The sequence below is a fragment of the Rutidosis leptorrhynchoides genome, chromosome 4 (genome assembly GCF_046630445.1).
Source record: "Rutidosis leptorrhynchoides isolate AG116_Rl617_1_P2 chromosome 4, CSIRO_AGI_Rlap_v1, whole genome shotgun sequence".
NCBI classification, from domain to species: domain Eukaryota; kingdom Viridiplantae; phylum Streptophyta; class Magnoliopsida; order Asterales; family Asteraceae; genus Rutidosis; species Rutidosis leptorrhynchoides.
Window position 1 is genome coordinate 3,155,070 of NC_092336.1, and position 19,300 is coordinate 3,174,369.

At 35.7% G+C, this 19,300-nt stretch overlaps 1 protein-coding gene across 1 annotated transcript; it reads left to right on the forward strand.

Annotated features, from left to right (window-relative positions):
- The first annotated feature begins 478 nt into the window (after positions 1 to 478).
- On the forward strand, positions 479 to 14,434 carry LOC139839811 (uncharacterized). Its single transcript, XM_071829975.1, has 5 exons — positions 479 to 964; positions 1,320 to 1,472; positions 1,581 to 1,722; positions 13,734 to 13,975; positions 14,071 to 14,434. The coding sequence occupies exons 1-5, from the start codon at positions 509 to 511 to the stop codon at positions 14,275 to 14,277; spliced, it is 1,200 nt and encodes a 399-aa protein (XP_071686076.1). The 5' UTR covers positions 479 to 508; the 3' UTR covers positions 14,278 to 14,434.
- The last annotated feature ends 4,866 nt before the right edge of the window (positions 14,435 to 19,300 follow it).

Below are 19,300 nucleotides of genomic sequence, written 5' to 3' on the forward strand. Positions count from 1 at the left end.
GGTAGATCCGCCGTCAGGGACATCCTTGCTAAATTCACTGGTTGCACTTTCATATCATTAACAAAAACTCCGAAAAATTAACACTTCGTCGGCTAGATTGAATGGTAGCACGTGCAACCACTCGATACACAGTAGATCCGCCTCTGTTGTTAAACATCATGGTAGACCAAGGTACTAGGTGGTCGACCAAAATGTTGGTCGACCGAGTGTGGTATTTTTGCAATTTTTTTACAAAATGTGTATTTTTAATACACATTTTTAAAAAATGTGTATTTTTGTGAATATCCCATTATTAAACACCAACCTTCCATCATACACCAATTAATCCTACAGTGTTGGGCCTCGTAGTTAAAAAAAAAAAAAAAAAAATGATGTGAAATCCCAACACCGCCGTAATCACAAAGACATAACCTCTATATCTTTTTTCAAAAGTAAAAGAATAATACAGCGATTAATTAATTTAATAACTCCATTAGTTAATTACGGAGTAAAATAATTAAAGGGAGGTATGTGGTGGAGATCTGCTTCCTTCATTGTCGACGACAGGAACCGCAATCTCCAACAACCCGAAAGCCCTCATCTTCTATCTCCTCCCTATCCTTCTTCTTCATCATCATCAGCCTCTGTCATGACTGAAATCCCCCTTCAAAACCCTAATAACAATAATATATCCGCTTACTATCAGACAAGAGCTGCTCACCATGGAGTCGTAACCAGCGATTGGTTAGCTCAGGCTCAAGCTGCCGTCGGCCGTTCCGATGTCAATTCATCATCAGTCACTTTATCATCATCCGATGGTTCCTTGTTCAGTGTGATTGATGAGTTTAATAATTGGAGGAAACAACCTGATCTTGCAGAAGCAGTGGCGGCTATTAGGGCACTTGCTTCTGTTATTAGGTCAAGTAATGCAACTACTATGGTTGAGCTTCTAACCGAACTCAAATCAGCTTCTGATTCTCTCAAGGCACGCCCCCTATCATTTAATTGTTACTATTACTTTACTACTGTATTATTTTTTTAGGTTATCTGGTTGTCTCAATATATATATATATATATATATATATATATATATATATATATATATATATATATATATATATATATATACACACACACACACACACACACATACACACACACACACACACATAATAACTTTACTTTTGAACTAGGACGTCAGTCTTCTACTGCCTTATAGACAATGGATACTGTGTTTTGTATTGCCCCTTTCCCCTACATATCTGCAATAGAGAATGCAGCTTATGACTTGGGTTAGGCCATTTGACTAAAATATCACTTTTTGAACATGTTCATTCCAGTCATGGGACACAACTTCGATCTCATTGGCAGCTGGTTGTGATCTTTTTATGCGCTACTTAACTAGAACTTCGGCCGTTGATTATGAGGACTTCAATTCAGCTAAGTCCCGCTTCCTCGAACGTGCAGAGAAATTTGGGGATATCTCTCATAAGGTATATAAAGCCTTTTATTAAGTAATCCTGTCCTCTACTTCTGGCATCTATTTAAAATTTATATATTTTGCACATATAGCTTCTAACTAAGATATACTACTTTTGTAGGCTCGGAAAATCATTGCAATGTTAGGTCAAGATTTTATTTTTAATGGGTGTACGATCCTGGTGCATGGTTTTTCTAGAGTGGTTTTGGAAATTTTGAAGACTGCAGCCGAAACCAAGAAAGTGTTTCGAGTTCTCTGCACAGGTCTGTACTCTCTAGTCAAACTAACTCAAATTCATAGCTTGTGTAATTCTCTGCACTCTTATAAATAAATGGAAATCTTTATTTGGTCCACTGACCTGAAATGAGGGACTGACTTGAATTTCTTTATTTAAAGCAGTGTTCCCCTTACATAGGAAAACAAATCTTTAGCATCTTGAATCATCGCAGAAAGAGTCTTTATATTAGAAAGAGTTTTGAATATTTGTTGACCATTCTAAATCGTGTCAATAACCTTTCGGTATCAACTTTGTGCCTATGGAAGTACCTAGAAAATATGGTACACAGAGTGTATGACGACATATTGTAGCCTCAGCCTATGTCAAAGGCTGCATTGTTAATCTGGATCTATATCTGATCTGATCCAGATGGTCAAAAAGCTTGATCCACTGATCCAATAGTTGGATTCTTTTACGCAATTTGATACGTTGTGCCCATCCATATTAATTTTTTTAAATAAATGAAAACTGTATGTATATAACTGTTATAAAAGTACTAGACTCTTACTGACATTCATTATAATCTGTTCTGTGACCATTGGTTTTGTATAATAAAGTGTCATATTGATAGAGAACAGGCCAATAATGACGAGGCTAAGCCCAAAACGTGGAAAGCCCAGTAATGAACAACCCAATGAAAAGTCTTTATATAGTAGTGGTGTTAGCCTGTTTGGGATTCATTTAGCATTGTGCTTCTTTTCTGAATATTGTTATCCTTTTTTTTTTTATCCATGTAATATTACACATCTATTTCTATTTCTCCATTGTATTACACATGTATCTTCTCTAAATTGATCCTATAAATTGGTTCCGATACAAACCCCCCACCATGTGTCAACCGGAGCAAACCCCAATCACTTCTCAACTGCAATATCACCTTGATGCTCAAGATGAGAAAGTCATGCTTCTATCATCTCAAATGAGGGATCTGGGTTGCGATGTTATGTCTTAAGAAGTTTTTTTAATAAACTCCCTCCCAAGGAAATAATCAACCACTGATTTTCTCTTCACCTTTTCTGTCATAGCCAACTCCCACCATTGATAATCTGACTGGTTCGCACTATGGTATAACAACTACCAACAACCTTAATAACTCACTCCACGATGAAGCCACCATGTTTTCGTTACTGAAGGTTCAGTTATCTCTTTTCCCTGGAACTGTTCCCGGGGGTTGGATTACAAAATCTGAATTATATTTCTAGGAACATAACATTACATTGAACCAAAACATTAAACTTGTTCAGATGGACCATATCACACCTAATTGGTTTACCAACTTCTCATTAAACAACCCCAAACCAATTGGATTCAGTTTCGCACCAAAATTATGACGCGGTTTAGTGGAAAATATTATGTAACGCTCATGAAGCTTTGGGTTCTCTATATCAAATGGGGGTATAGAGAATTCAGAGGAATATATTCAGGAATTTGAGTCGATATCAACGTTGATTCCTGATCAATCGGAGGAACAAGCTATCAGAAACTCCGAAAGGGCAACAACAAACAATAAAACTCAATCCCACATAAGTGAAGTATGGGGATGTAAGATGTAGACAATCATTCCCCTATCCTAGAATAAAGAGAAGTCATGTTTTTGTTATGGCTTAATCTGCCTAATCAGAGTAGAAACCCTAATAATCACAAAACACAATTGCCGAATAATAAACACAGAAGAAAAAAAAAGAACACGAGAATTATAGTGGTTCAGTTTCGATGTGAAACCTACATCCACTTTGAAACTAGAGAGTATTATTAATTTGGAGGTGATAATTTACAAGTACAATTGAGAGACTATATATAGACTTAGGACCCTCAATAAAAACGGCCCAAACAATTAGGGTTGGCCAAACCCTAACTTGGTCACCAAGTAAACTCCTGGCCCGTTTTTCTTGGGCTTAAACTACCGAAGCCTACACCTCAACAATCTCCCACTTGGAGGCTTCGAATACCATCGATCTGCACTCTTGTACTTCTGCAATGCAAGACTCAGCTCATCTCCTCTCTCTCTAGTCCCTGCCTTCTCTTCAATGTTCCTGAAGGCCAGTTGAAGCTATGCACAGCTTCAACTTATCCAGCGTTACTGGTTTGGTGAACATATCTGCCGGATTCTTTGAACCTGGAATGCTCTCCAGATTAAATGTTCCATTGCTTATCCGTTCCCTGATAAAGTGATACTTCATGCCAATGTGCTTCGTCTTAGCATGATAGACTGGATTCTTCGCTAACTTGATTGCGCTCTCATTATCACAATATAAGACAAATTCTGTCTGTTTGCTACCCAGTTCTTTCACCAATGTCTTCAACCACACTAGTTCTTTACTGGCTTCAGTCAAGGCCATGTATTCTGCTTCAGTAGTAGATAGAGCCACGCTCTTTTGAAGCCTAGACATCCAACTCACTGCTGTTCCTCCTATAGTGAATACATACCCGGTGGTGCTCTTGAAGGTATTATTGCATCTACCCAGATCTGCATCAGAATAACCCCTGAGAGTAGTATCCCTGCCCTTGAAACATAACCCAACTTTGGGAGTACCCTTTAAATACCGCAGTATCCACTTCACTGCTTCCCAATGTTCTTTCCCCGGAGCTGACATAAAGCGACTAACCATCCCAACTGCATGTGCTATATCAGGTCTTGTACACACCATAGCGTACATTAGACTACCCACTGCGGATGCATAAGGAACCTTAGCCATTTCTGCTTTTTCTACTTCAGTTTTAGGAGACTGATGTTTAGAAAGCTTTAGATGACTTCCCAACGGCGTGTTTCTTGGCTTTGTAGACTCACCATTCATTCTGAACTTTTCAAGAACCTTGCGAATATACTTTTCTTGAGATAAAGAAACTGACCCATCTTTATTCCTGCATATACTCATACCGAGAATCTGCTTAGCTGGCCCGAGATCCTTCATTTCAAATTCTCTAGATAATTGCTTCTTCAAATTGCGTATTTCAACCATATCAGAACATGCAATTAACATATCATCGACATAAAGAAGCAATATTGTGATGACCCGGAAATTTCTGACCAAATTTAAACTTTATCTTTAAATGATTTAATGTTTCCGACACGATAAGCAAAGTCTATGAAGTTGAATCTTAAAATTTTAGAACTGTTTCATGTATTAAATTACATTTGACTGCTCTCGACGATTCATAAACAATTATATGTATGTGTGTGTGTGTGTATATATATATATATATATATATATATATATATATATATATATATATATATATATATATATATATATATGTACAAGTAAAAACGACTTTCCTACCGTAAAACACTATTTGCTACAGTAAAACACTATTTGCTATAGTGAAACCGTATTTTGCTACAGTGCTACAGCGAAAACGACTTTGCTACAGTAAACACTATTTGCTACAGTAAACACTATTTGCTACAGTACACTATTTGCTACAGTACACTATTTGCTACAGTGAACACTATTTGATGTCGACGAACTAGCAAACAAAAACAGGATAAGGCGGCCATGCGATCGCATGGCAAAAACACTGAAAACTCATGCGATCGCATGAGGTACTGTAGCAGGCCACATACTATAAAAGCTCGATTCATTCCTCTGTATTATTATTTTTTTTATATTATTATTATTATTATTATTATTATTAATCTTATTATAATATTATTATTAGTAGTATATATACCTAAAATACTACGACGAGGTTATGAGCGTGTCACCTTCAAAATGGGTTTTTGAGCGGGATAGAGCTAAGGAAATTATGGGTTATTGTCAAGGAGGTTATGGGTAATGTTCGAGGGTATATTTGTGAATCAAATGTAGTGTTTATCATCTCTGTTGCGTCTACGTACTTTCCTACAATATTGAATCTCAATATTGATACGTAAGCACTCATATTTTATCTTTTATACATTAATTGTGTATCCATGTCTAGTGCTCGAGTATATATATTTATGCATGCTTGTATGCTAAATTTTGTCGTTAAACAGTTATGATGAATCATGAAGTAAATACATATATTACTGGTAAAAGGTATATGATATACAAGTTTTTGGAAAGCTGGCGAAAAATCAATAACTTTTCATTTAGATATCGAATAATTTCGATGAACGGATTAAAAGATATGATCAACTGAATTATGATTAACGTTAATTGAAATTGCTTTTGAATCTACAATTAAGATTTAAACAACTTGTTTACGAGATTGATAAATTGGATTTTTGAATATTACCAACCGAGTAAATGAATCCTTATATAAGGTATGTCTCGTTTTGTTGAACTATTGTCAAAATTGACTTTTTGAAACGACTTTGGATAACTTTTGTATGTCGATCTCGAGCATTAGGATTGTTATACACTATGACCTGACCTAGCTTGATAGACATTTATTGACCAACATATGTTCTCTAGGTTGAGATCTACGGTTATTTGATATTCCGAGTTTCGGTCACGTTTTGGTGAACAACTTTATGTGCTGCTAAGGTGAGTTTCATTGATTCCTTTTTAATTGCTTTTGCAATATATATTTTTAGGCTGAGAATACATGCACTTTATTTTAAACGCAATGGATACAAGTACATACTAAATTCTACACTGTGTTTGAACCGAAAATCCCTTAGCTTTGGTAACTGTTAACTGCCAGTTATAAGAACTGGTGGGCGCGAGTAGTAGTATATGGATCCATAGGGCTTGATATCCCCGTCCGAGCTAGAGCACTAGCCTTTTAACGGACGTATGCTATTTGAGAAGCGTACACGTTGGTTTGCGTGTATTATTAAGATGAGTATATACAAAGGGTACAAATTATATATACGTTAAGTTTAGTTACCAGGGTGCTCAATTTCGTAGAATATTTTGATAAACGTTTCTGGATGAAACAACTGAAATCTTGTGATCCACCTTTATACACAGATTATGCGAAACATTAAAACTATGAACTCACCAACCTTTGTGTTGACACTTGTTAGCTTGTTTATTCTCAGGTTTCCTAGAAGTCTTCCGCTGTTGCTTATATGTTAGACAAGCTATGTGCATGGAGTCTTACATGACATACTTTTCAAGGAAACGTTGCATTCACCAAATTATCACCATGTATCTTATTTTGACTGCATTGTCAACGGAAGTACTATTGTAAACTATTATTTACGGTGATTGTCTATATGTAGAAATCATCAGATGTCGAAAACCTTTGATTTAAATATTCATTTATGGTGTGCCTTTTCAAAAGAATGCAATGTTTACAAAACGTATCATATAGAGGTCAAATACCTCGCAATGAAATCAATGAATGACGTATTGTCCATATGGATTTGGAGCGATCGTCACAAATATAATATAGGAGCTCTTGAACTTCTTCAAATAACAGCAATGATCTGTAGAACTTCTCACGAATCCTGTCTTCTCCATGAAATTATCAAATTTCAAGTACCACTGTCTGGGAGCTTGTTTCAAACCATACAAGCTTCTCTTTAGATTACACACAAGACTCTCCTTTCCTTTGACACGAAACCCCTCTGGTTGAGACATGTAAATGTCTTCTTCAATGTCGCCATGCAGGAAGGCTGTTTTAACATCCAACTGTTCTAAGTGTAACTTCTCGGTTGCAACCATACTTAGAACCAATCTAATAGTCGTCATCTTCACTACTGGAGAAAAGATTTAGCATAGTCGACTCCTTTCTTTTGTTGAAATCCTTTGACAACTAATCTTGCTTTGTATCGTTTAGAACCATCCCCTTCATCTTTGACTCTGAAAACCCATTTATTCTGTAAGACCCTTTTTCCTGGTGGTAACTTGGTCAACTTCCAAGTTTGATTTTTCAATAAAGATTCCATCTCGCTTTTCATAGCCTGCTCCCACTGGAACGAATCTTTCACCTTCATTGCCTCAGAATAACTTTCTGGTTCCCCATTTTCTGTCAAAAGAAGATAGTTAACTGTTGGACTAAACCTAACTGGCTGTCTTGTGACTCGTGTAGATCTCCTGACCCAATTGGACTGGTCAGATTGTGGTGGGGACTGTGGGGTCTGCTCATCATCAGACTCTGAGCTCCCACTATCTGAAGTCTGCTCGTGATCAGACTCCGAGCTTTCACTGTTAGGAACTCCCACTGGAACTTCAGTTTCATCCTCTGGAGTTTCCCTTTCATCTTCTCTAGTTGTCTCTGTGTCAACCTCAAATTCAACTGATTCTTTTTCTTTTGGTGTTGAGTTGAAATCCTTGTACAATTCTGCTTCATTGAAGGTTGCATGTTTACTTCTGATAACATGTTTTCCCTTGTTATCCCATAACCTGTAACCCATGTCGTCTCCCCCATAACCAATGAACACGTACTTCTTTGCTTTTGCATCAAGTTTGTCAGCATCTTTATTAATATCATATGCACTGCACCCAAAGATTTTTAGATGCTCATAACTGATTGTTTTACCTCTCCATTCTTCTTCGGGTATTTTGAAATCAAGCGGAGTTGATGGAGAACGATTGATCAAATAAGCGGCAGTGCTTACTGCATCAGCCCATAGAGTCTTTGGTATCCCACAATTAAGTCTCATGCTACGTGCTCTCTCATTTAAAGTACGATTCATCCTTTCTGCAACTCCGTTTTGCTGTGGAGTACCTGGAACCGTCTTGATCATCCGAATACCATGATCAGCACAATAGTTAACGAATTCGGTGCTGATGTATTCTCCTCCATTATCCGACTTCAAGCATTTTACCTTCAAATCACAAGATAATTCAACAGCAGATTTCCATTTTTAAAAGCTTCAAATACATCAGATTTATTTTTAAGAAAGTAAACTCATACCTTGCGTGTTGAATCGTCAATGAAAGTAACATAATAGCGTGCTCCTCCCAATGAAGAAACAGGAGTAGGCCCGAACACATCCGTGTGTACTAGCTCCAACTTCTGAGCCTTTAAAGTTCTGCCTGCTTTTGCAAAGGTGACCTTCTTCTTCTTTCCTAGAACACTTGACTCGCAAAAGTCCGATTCAACTCTCTTTAGACCAGGAATTTTACCATTAGACACTAGCATTTTCATTCCTTTGTCACTCATGTGACCTAAACGTTGGTGCCACTGACTGGTTAAGCTTCGATCATTGGAAATTGTATTTACTTCATTAGCTGGAACTTCTGCCATATAAAGAGTGCCTCTCTTCTTACCCTTGGCTATTAGTAAGTTCCCCTTTATTACTTTCCACTGACCTTCACCAAATAGCACACTATATCCTTGATCATCAAGCTGTCCAACAGAGATTAGTTTTTTCTTTAGGCCAGGAATAACTCGGACATTTTCCAAGGTCCAATTAGTGCCCAAAGAGGTCTTCAGCTCTAAGTCTCCAATCCCTGTAATGTCAAGACAATGATCATTAGCCAAACGAACTTTACCAAGATTACCTGTTCGTAGATTCTTCATCAAATGTGGACTTGGGGTAGCATGAAACGATGCTCCTGAATCTATAACCCATGCATTAATTGTATTTTCAATGCAGCAAACAAGGACGTTATCATAATCTTCTGTTGCAACTGCAACATTAACTTCCTTTGGCTTTGATGATGTTACTGGCTTAGTGCACTGGTTTCGGAAGTGTCCAGTCTCCTGACAATTCCAACATTTAATATCATTCCTCGTTCTCGACACACTCCTCCTTCTTGACTTTAACCTGCCCCTGGTGGTGTTACTTCTGCCTTTTCTCCTACCCCTCTCTTCTGTGCTCAGCAAGTTTCCTGATGGTTCTCCTGAGCTCTTTCTTCTTATATCTTCTCCAAGAATAAAATCACGAATGCTCTCAAACTTGAGCTTTGATGACTCTGTGGATCCACTGATAGCTGTGACTGAACCTGACCAGCTTTCAGGTAACGAAGATAATAATAGAAGAGCTTTAACTTCGTCATCGAACTTGATATCAACTGACAGTAACCGAGAGATAATATTGTTGAAGTTATTAACATGATTTGTTACTGAAGCACCTTCTTTCAACCTGGTGTTTACCAACTGTCTGATCAAAAACACCTTGTTAGAAGCAGACGGCTTCTCATACATATTTGCTAAGGTCTTCATCAAACCATGTGTCGTGGTTTCATTCACAATATTAAAGGCAACACTTTTTGTCAGTGTGAGCCTGACAACAGCTAGGGCTTTCCTGTCAAGCGTCTTCCATTCATCGTCTTTAAATTTTTCTGGTTTATTCTCACTCAAAGCATCAATCAAATCCTTCTGACATAACAAGTCTTCAACCTGCATCTTCCACCACCCAAAATCTTGCCCATCAAACTTATCGATTTTAATCCTTCCTTCTTCTGCCATTGTAAAGGCTTTCTGATCTTAATTTTAAGAGCAGCAGGAGTTAGTGACGGCTAGGGTTTGACCTGATCTGGATCAAAACAGCAGTAGCAGATGTTTGGTGGCGGCTAGGGTTGATCCTGTAATCTGGATCGTAACAGTAGCAGTTGCAGACTTGCAATCTGCTTAATCGAATCAGCAGCAACAGCAGACCTTCGATTAAGGCTATTAAAACAGCAGCAGCTGTTAGAATCTGCCCTTAATCGTGATAGCAGCTGTTAGAAAAAAAATAGCAGCAGATCTGCAGGTTTGAACCTTTGACGGCTAGGATTTAGAACCTGCAATCTCTAGTAGACCTAGATGACGGCTGCACCTTATTCGAAACAGCAACAGGCCTGCAATCAGCTGCAAAAAAAAAAAAAAAATGGCAGCTGTACCTTAAACGTAACAGCAGCAGCAGGTATTAGAACCTGTGATTGACGGCTAGGGTTTAGAACCTAAGCTCTGATACCAGTTGTTATGGCTTAATCTGCCTAATCAGAGTAGAAACCCTAATAATCACAAAACACAATTGCCGAATAATAAACACAGAAAAAAAAGAACACGAGAATTATAGTGGTTCAGTTTCGATGTGAAACTTACATCCACTTTGGAACTAGAGAGTATTATTAATTTGGAGGTGATAATTTACAAGTACAATTGAGAGACTATATATAGACTTAGGACCCTCAATAAAAACGGCCCAGGTCAACCCTAACTTGGTCACCAAGTAAACTCCTGGCCCGTTTTTCTTGGGCTTAAACTACCGAAGCCTACACCTCAACAGTTTTCACCCAAAGTGATATACCGTTCCCTCTCAATGTTCTATGAATAGAGAAATTGCTTCCGAATGGACCTCTGACCAATAAGTAGGTTAGAAAAATAAAAAAGAATAAGTGTGAGACGCCATGAATATGGTTGAATCAAATTTTCATGGATTTTAAACTTGACTGGAGTTCAATTTAGGCTCTAAGCGACAGTCAAGTCGCCAATAAATCGACGCTTGCTGTTGACTCGATCAATTTAGACTCTAAGAAACTCTGAAAGGGCCTAAGGAAGAAATCAAAAACTGGGTACGTGCATTAAACCTTACCTCCCCTGATCCAGCAATTAAGTTTTCACAGCACATCGCCATCGTCACTTCTACTACCAGCCTTACAGATAGATCCAACAACAGAAGAGGTAAGCTCAACTACTATTATTGTTTTAGCAATCATCATTTAACTCACCGTTCTAAGCTTATCTACTCTAATTACCCAAGAAATGGAAAGCCCAATTACTCTTGAGTTCACTTCTACTCCAGCCTACACACTCTTACCGAAAACCCACATACGCGACCACCACCACCAAACACCTAACCATGAAAAATGTTGTCGCAAGGGTCTCTGTTTCGGTTGTGGCTTACCACATACCCCCAACATAAATGTTATGCATGCCAATAGCATATTTTATTGTTGGAGGATGATGTTTTTACTTTCGATGTTGACAAGGATACACTTCCGGCCACGGACGATGCTGACAACCCTATTGATGGGGAGTGCCCTGTCCAATTCTTCTCATGGCCTCCGCATTTTAAAAGTAATGGGAAGATTGAACAATTTTCCTGTCATAATTTTGGTCTATAGCGGATCCACACACAATTTCATATCCACTAAAATTCGTTGAAGCTCTCGGATTGCCGTTTACATCTACCCGACGTCTGAATATACAATTAGGAGATGGAACCACATCGGAATTTCTGAACAGTGCATGATATCACCCTTCAATTCCCTAAGTTCAATTGTCAAGTTGACGCACTTGTTTATAATATCGGACCCTTGGATATTATTTTGGTCATTGCTTTGTTGCAGAAATTCGGTGACATTATTTTAAACTGGGGAACACATTTGCTTAGATTTTGGGATAAAGGTGAGCAATTACAAGAGAATAAATTTCTTACTTTTAGGTCAAAAGTTCTTATCAATAAATTTACTACGTAGTACATCTCAGTAAATTTAGCAAGACACTTCCTTTCTTAAGTTAAGTAACTTAAAATTTAGCTCGGCATACCATCTCAAAATAGAAAGTCGAAGTGGTGAATCCAAGTTTGGATACATAATAGCGTCATTTTGTTGTGGATCAGCAGAAGATTTGGCCTTTCTGGCTGAATTTCGGTATAACCATCTATCGTGTCTCTACAAACACTACACCTTTTGATATCGTCTATGATCGCCCACCACCCACTGCTTTCACATTTTTAATAATTAATCAGGCTGTTGGAACCCACCTTGAAACTGACACGCTTGATCCGACTCCAGTGAAGTGGCAAGTTCAACTATGGCTTATTCAATGGCAACATGGTTCTATGGAAGGCATAACTGGGGCAAACTCCCCTCCAAAATACAGAGCCCAGTTCATATTTCAGGCTTGATGATAAGCCTATTGTTATCGAGGCTGTATTGAAAGAGAACATGCCAATAATGATGATGAGGCCAAGCCCAATACATGGAAAGCCCAATAATGAACAAGCCAATGGAAAGCCTTTATATGGTATTGGTGTTAGCCAGTTAGGGATTCATTCAGAATTTGTGTATGTGTTTTGTGAACGGCTATAAGCTTGTGCAGGAAGATAGCATCGTGCTTCTTCTCGAAAAAACTCAAAACACCAAACCCTAACACCAAACCCTAAACCCTAAACTCTAAACCGTTCGTGTTAAAAACTCAATCTAAATCCAAAATCTAAACCCTAAATCTTAACCCTAAACCCTAAATTTCTAAACCCTAATATCTAAACCCTATAAACCCTAATATCTAAACCCCAATAGTTAAAACCTCAACATACGCTCGAAAAACACGATAATTGTTATATATTACTTCTTCGAGCGTTTTCCCGCCAAAATAAAAACATTTATCACAAAGTGTCTCTATTAAAAGTTCATATTTTCATCCCATCTATAATGTTCGTGAACAAGGTTTTTTCAAAAAACGAAAAAAAAAAAGTTTTTGCTTCCCTCCCGCTTCCCCCCGATTGGTTACTTCCCTCTTGATCCTACCACTATATATATATATATATATATATATATATATATATATATATATATATATATATATATATATATATATATATATATATATATAGAAGTGGACAATTAGTTTGGGAAATTCCAAAAACGAATATTGGACTATAGATGTGGAATGATGGAGGGAGTAGTATTTTTTTTATATCACGATAAAACTCTGCACATATTCTTTATTAATGGCACACGGGGAGTATCTGTGTATTTTGGTAGGCCGGGGATCTTGTTATAGGGGAAACAGGCGTTTCATGTTCCAAATGTTTTCTCAAGGGGTGTGTCTATTAGAGGTGGCTGTTGTCTTTCACATGGTGAAGAGAATTTTTAAGCTGTTTACATAATTGATGCAAAGCTATTCATTCATAGATATATATGACTGCATAATTGACACAAAATAGAAGACCATGATCATTAGTTTAGACCCCTATTTTACATTTGATGATTTGATTAATTTTAGTTGTGTGTGCCCTATGAATGAATACGCATTGTCTAAGAGATGATTGAACAAGTTGAGAGCTAGGTAAGTCATGCAGACACATTCATTTTGTTTGATGTATCTAAATAATAAATGTCTTGTTTGAATTTCTCCTTCCTATTGAGTAACTTAAAAACAATTTTTGCTGGTCTGGATTTGTAGAGGGACGGCCAGACAGGACGGGGCTTAGATTTTCAAATGAACTGGCAAAGCTTGATGTACCTGTGAAGCTGTTGATCGATTCAGCTGTAGCATACATTATGGATGAAGTTGACATGGTATTTGTTGGTGCTGATGGAGTGGTTGAAAGTGGAGGTATAATTAACATGATGGGAACTTATCAGATTGCATTGGTGGCTAAATCCATGGACAAACCTGTTTATGTTGCCGCTGAGAGCTACAAGGTATTACTACATTATCCTTGCAAAATTTCCAACCTTGTGTATTTGTATAATAAACAATACATACATTTATTTTAATTGTATCCAAAATATTGTAGTTTGCTCGCATGTATCCTTTGGATCAGAAGGACATGGTACCTGCGTTACGGCCTGTTGATTTTGGGGTCCCCATTCCATCGAAAGTCGAGGTTGAAAAATCTGCTAGGGATTACACCCCACCTCAATATCTGACCCTACTTTTCACTGATTTGGGCGTGTTGACACCATCTGTTGTTAGTGATGAGCTTATTCAGCTTTACTTGTAACCTTTTTGCAATGGCAGATTATTTACGTTTTGGTGTTTTTTGTTGACAAGGAGAAAGAATGCATTGTTTTGATACAATCTTGTTTTAGTTATAGTATTAAGTTAACCTCCTTGAATCTACTTCTTGTTCATCTGTCTGGTTAACTGGTTTGGTTTCATCACATTTGCATTCTATTTTTACTTATTTTGATTGGAAGGCAAATGTATTAAGGCACAAGACGTGCACGAAAACCGGATCCGGATCGGATCCGGATTTTTAAAAACCGGACAAAAATTATCCGGATATTCCGGTACCGGTTCCGGATCTGGTTCCGGTTCTCGGGGTCGGTTTTTCTCGGATTTTTTCCGGAATCGGATTTTTTGTGTGGATCTCGACCGGTTTTTTCGGATCTTTTTTCGGACTCGGATTCGATTTTATCGGTCGATTTTTAAAAGTTTAAACAACAATAATATAATCAATATAAAAAAGAGTTGTAGCGCTCAACACAATAATTAATATAAATAACAACATTTTTTATTTATAACGATTACCAGTTTACCACTATAATTACTATAAATAACAACACTTTTATTTTAACGATACAATTATAATTATACAAAAGTTAATACATTTCGAGCTTTGACAGTGCCATCACCCGAAAATGTATTACGACTAAAGTATATCGAGTTTCGGCATGGCCATCACCCGTTATACTTTACTCGTCTTGCATTCGTCGTTCTTGATATCGTTCGCTTTCTTCAAATTCGGGATCATCAACACATGTTTGTTGGTAATTTGCTACATATTCATCCAACTCAGTGGGATCATACTCACCTTCATCCAATTCGGTCTCAGTATTTCCTTCGGTTGATGAAGGTGATAATCCGGCTTCATTTTCTTCTATCTCTATATAATCTTCAACCTCATTCTCTAATGGACATTCTAATGACGTTTGATCTTGTATCCTATCTACCCCGTCCAAATAATTCTTTAAACATACGCATATTTGCACGACTTGGGGGGTAAGTCTTGATCTTCTTTCGGATATAACTTGGCCACTAAAAGAAAATGTCGATTCGGAAACTACGGTCGAAGCTTGAACGGCTAATAAGTCACGAACCAGAAGTTGTGATGTGGTCCAGCGGTTGGTGGCATGCCTCCTTTAGGGGAACGGCTAATACTACTTGAAACGACTCAAAACCGTTTAATTAAAAGTCGACAAATTTTTTTTTTTTTTTATAGACAGGAGCGGCGCACCAAACCTAGGTGCGGCGCTTTTGAAGACCCAAGAGCGGCGCTTTTGATGTCAAAAGCGGCGCTTCTACTGCCTGATGAAAAACACCATCAAAGACTGACCAGGAGCGGCGCTTTTACTCCAAAAGCGGCGCTCCTGTACCTGGGAAGTGCAGTTTCGAATTTTGATCAAGTGTCATCCCAACCCAAATACTCCAACGCAAGTTCACACCCAAAACTCCCAAGCACAAGACCAATATGACTCAAATTACATTTAACTCATCAAATAAAAGTAATTAGACAACCAAACGGGCACAACGACCCTTGGGACTCCAACGACCCGTTAAATACATTAAAGTAGCGATTTCGACCCAAATGAGTTTAATTTCCAAACGAACGATGAGCATGATGTTTGGGGATAAACTACCCAATCCTAGGTCGAATCCAAAAGTAATCCAAGCAAGCAACCAAAAGGGAAATCATCTAAATCCCTAGCATACCTTGTCAAATCCGCTTCCGAACCTAAAAACGTAAACAACGAGAGGGTAAGCTAATGCTTAGTGAATGCAATACTTATACATATACATATACATATATAGTTTACCTACACGCATCCACTTACAATTACCATGCAAACAAATGCATAAACGAGCTAGTATCACCAAAATACAACTAGCAACAACGTTAGTATATAAATCACCACGAATATAAACTAAACATAACAAGGCATAAACATGCTAACCATTCTCCCGCTTTGGTACTACCGACTTGTAGTCGACCAATATCGCGGAGTCTAACTCGAAATGATGTCACCGACTTGCGAATCATCATAAGGTGTCACCGACTTGTGAATCACCTATCACGACATAAGGGGTCACCGACTTGTGAACCACCATGAGGTGTCACCGACTTGTGAATCACCATAGGGTGTCACCGACTTGTGAGTCACCCGCCAACACATACGAGGTCACCGACTTGTGAACCTCCTTGAGGTGTCACCGACTTGTGAATCACCATAGGGTGTCACCAACTTGTGAATCACCTACCAAGACACTACCGACTCGTAGTTCTCATCACGCATACTATCAATAAGTCACCGGCTTGTGACATAACACCAATACTCACGATGTGGCACCTAAGACCCACATCGCGTACGAGTAAATAAACTACATACATACATGTATAAATATTCCACTCACCTTAGCTCTTTATGAATGCAACCGAATACTCCACAACCCGTCAATGGAATGTACCTATTCTATTTATCACATAACAACAACACAATTAGGGTGGATTTACAAACCAACCCAAATTGACCCGAAGTGACATTTCGACCCAAATGCACTTGCAAGCACAACCCGTGCCCAAACTAACCAATAATCACTAACACAACTGAAAATGGCCCCAATTCACCAAATAAACCAAATCATAAGTGTTAAACACTTATCTTACCCAATTTGACACACATGTGACGACCCGTAAATTTTCGACCAAATTTAAACTTGATCTTTATATGTTCCCGACACTATAAGCAAAGTCTGAAATATTGAGTCTCAAAATTATTGAACTATTTTCATAAATGCATTTAACCTTGACCACTTCCAACGATTCACGAACAAATAGTTATAAATATATATATATATATATATATATATATATATATATATATATATATATATATATATATATATATATATATATATATTATTTGTTAACATATAATAATATCAAATCTATTGGTTTAAAAATATGTGATTAGTACTTAAATTATATATATATATATATATATATATATATATATATATATATATATATATATATATATATATATATATATATATATATATATATATATATATATATATAACAGTATATTGGGAGATACATATAATTGGTTTCAAATTCATTTAGTAAACGATTGTAACGCTCGATGGTTATTTAAAACAAGTTAAGATATAATAGTTATATTAATTTCATTAAGATAAATATTAATATTAATATTAAGTATTTATGTTTGTGTTGTTAGAATGTCCTTTCATATATTTAATAAGTTGATATAAATATTGTATATATATATATATATATATATATATACAAATACAGATATATTATATTGATAAATACAGTTATATATTTATTAAATACATAGACTGATATATACAGATATATATACGCAGTTATGTACAGATATATATATATATATATATATATATATATATATATATATATATATATATATATATATATATATATATATTAGGAAAATCAGTATTAATTTTATTTAGATTACTATTATTAATATAACTATAATTATTAATTATTAATAAAATTCATAAATAAATCGTATAAATGGAGTTGAAACAGAATCTAAATCACGTATCAAATAAACTGTATCTGAATTGCTTTTACTATTTTAATTGTTGGATTTAACTGCAAGAAAGTCTAAAATCTGTTAACCATTGCTCTCAATTTCTGTTCTTTTTATTTTTTTTCCTCTTGTCTATTGAATATCATTGTCGACCCTTTCTCTTTTACTAAAACGATCGATTACCTATTATTATTACTTAACTCCTTCGAATTCTCCACTATCAATTACCATAATCAGATTCTAATCAGTTATAGTTATCAAATTTTTTTTTTTACAGACCACGACATCCTGTTCTATCTTCTTTATTTTCAAAACTCGAAATCGAACTAATTGTCAAAATGTAATATTGCAGTCTTGTTAGGATTATTTCACTCAAACTATCTGAAAAATTTGGGGTTCCAATTCTTTTTATCGATCGAGAATTTTGGAGTCAAAGTTAAGTTTCAAAAAGTCAAAGCTTTGTGTTCATCATCAAATTCGAATCTGTTTTGAGGTTTTAAGTTCGATTAATGATTCCAATAGTTTTTATATATGATTGGAAAAAAAATTCGTGTTATAATCTTTTTCTAAAATGCTACAAAAATCGAATTTTGATATTTTTTTCTTTTTTTTCTGCGACAGCAGCATTGTTGTGGAATTTCTTTTTATATTTTTTTTGTTTGTTTTCAAGTAACATAAACATTTGATATTAGTTTGTTATTATTTTGAAGTAGTTAAAATCTATGTTTTGATTATTGATACATTCTTGGGCGATTTTGAAATTGAGGAGAAGAAGATGAAGCTAGGAACAGATACATATTCGATATATAGATAAAAGATGGAATATAATCAGAAAAATTAATATGGAAGAATGGTTAAGGGGAGTGTTGGTGAACGGGAGGTCTTGGGTTCGGTCGGGAACATTTCTTTTTACGCAAAGTTTCAAGGGTATACACACTTACATTTTTCATTTTCATTATCATTATTATTATTATTATTATTATTATTATTATTATTATTATTATTATTATTATTATTATTATTATTATTATTATTATTATTATTATTATTATTATTATTATTATTATTATTATTATTATTATTTGCATTATCATTAGTTATTATTATATTTATTATTATTATTATTATTGTGATTATTATTGTTATTGTTAGTTATTATGATTAAATTTAAAACTATGTTAATTATTGTTAATGTTAACATTAATATTATGAATATTAGTATCATTAAAAATGAGTAAAATTATTATTATCATTATTATTAAGACTAGTAATAACTTTAAACATTAGTTGTATTAATATGTTTTGTACGAATATAAGAATTAGTATTACCATTAGTATAAGTATTACCATTTAAAAATTATTAGCAATATCATTATGTATTATTATTAATGATAACAAATTATTATAAGTATATTACTATTAATATTATCATGAGAAACATTA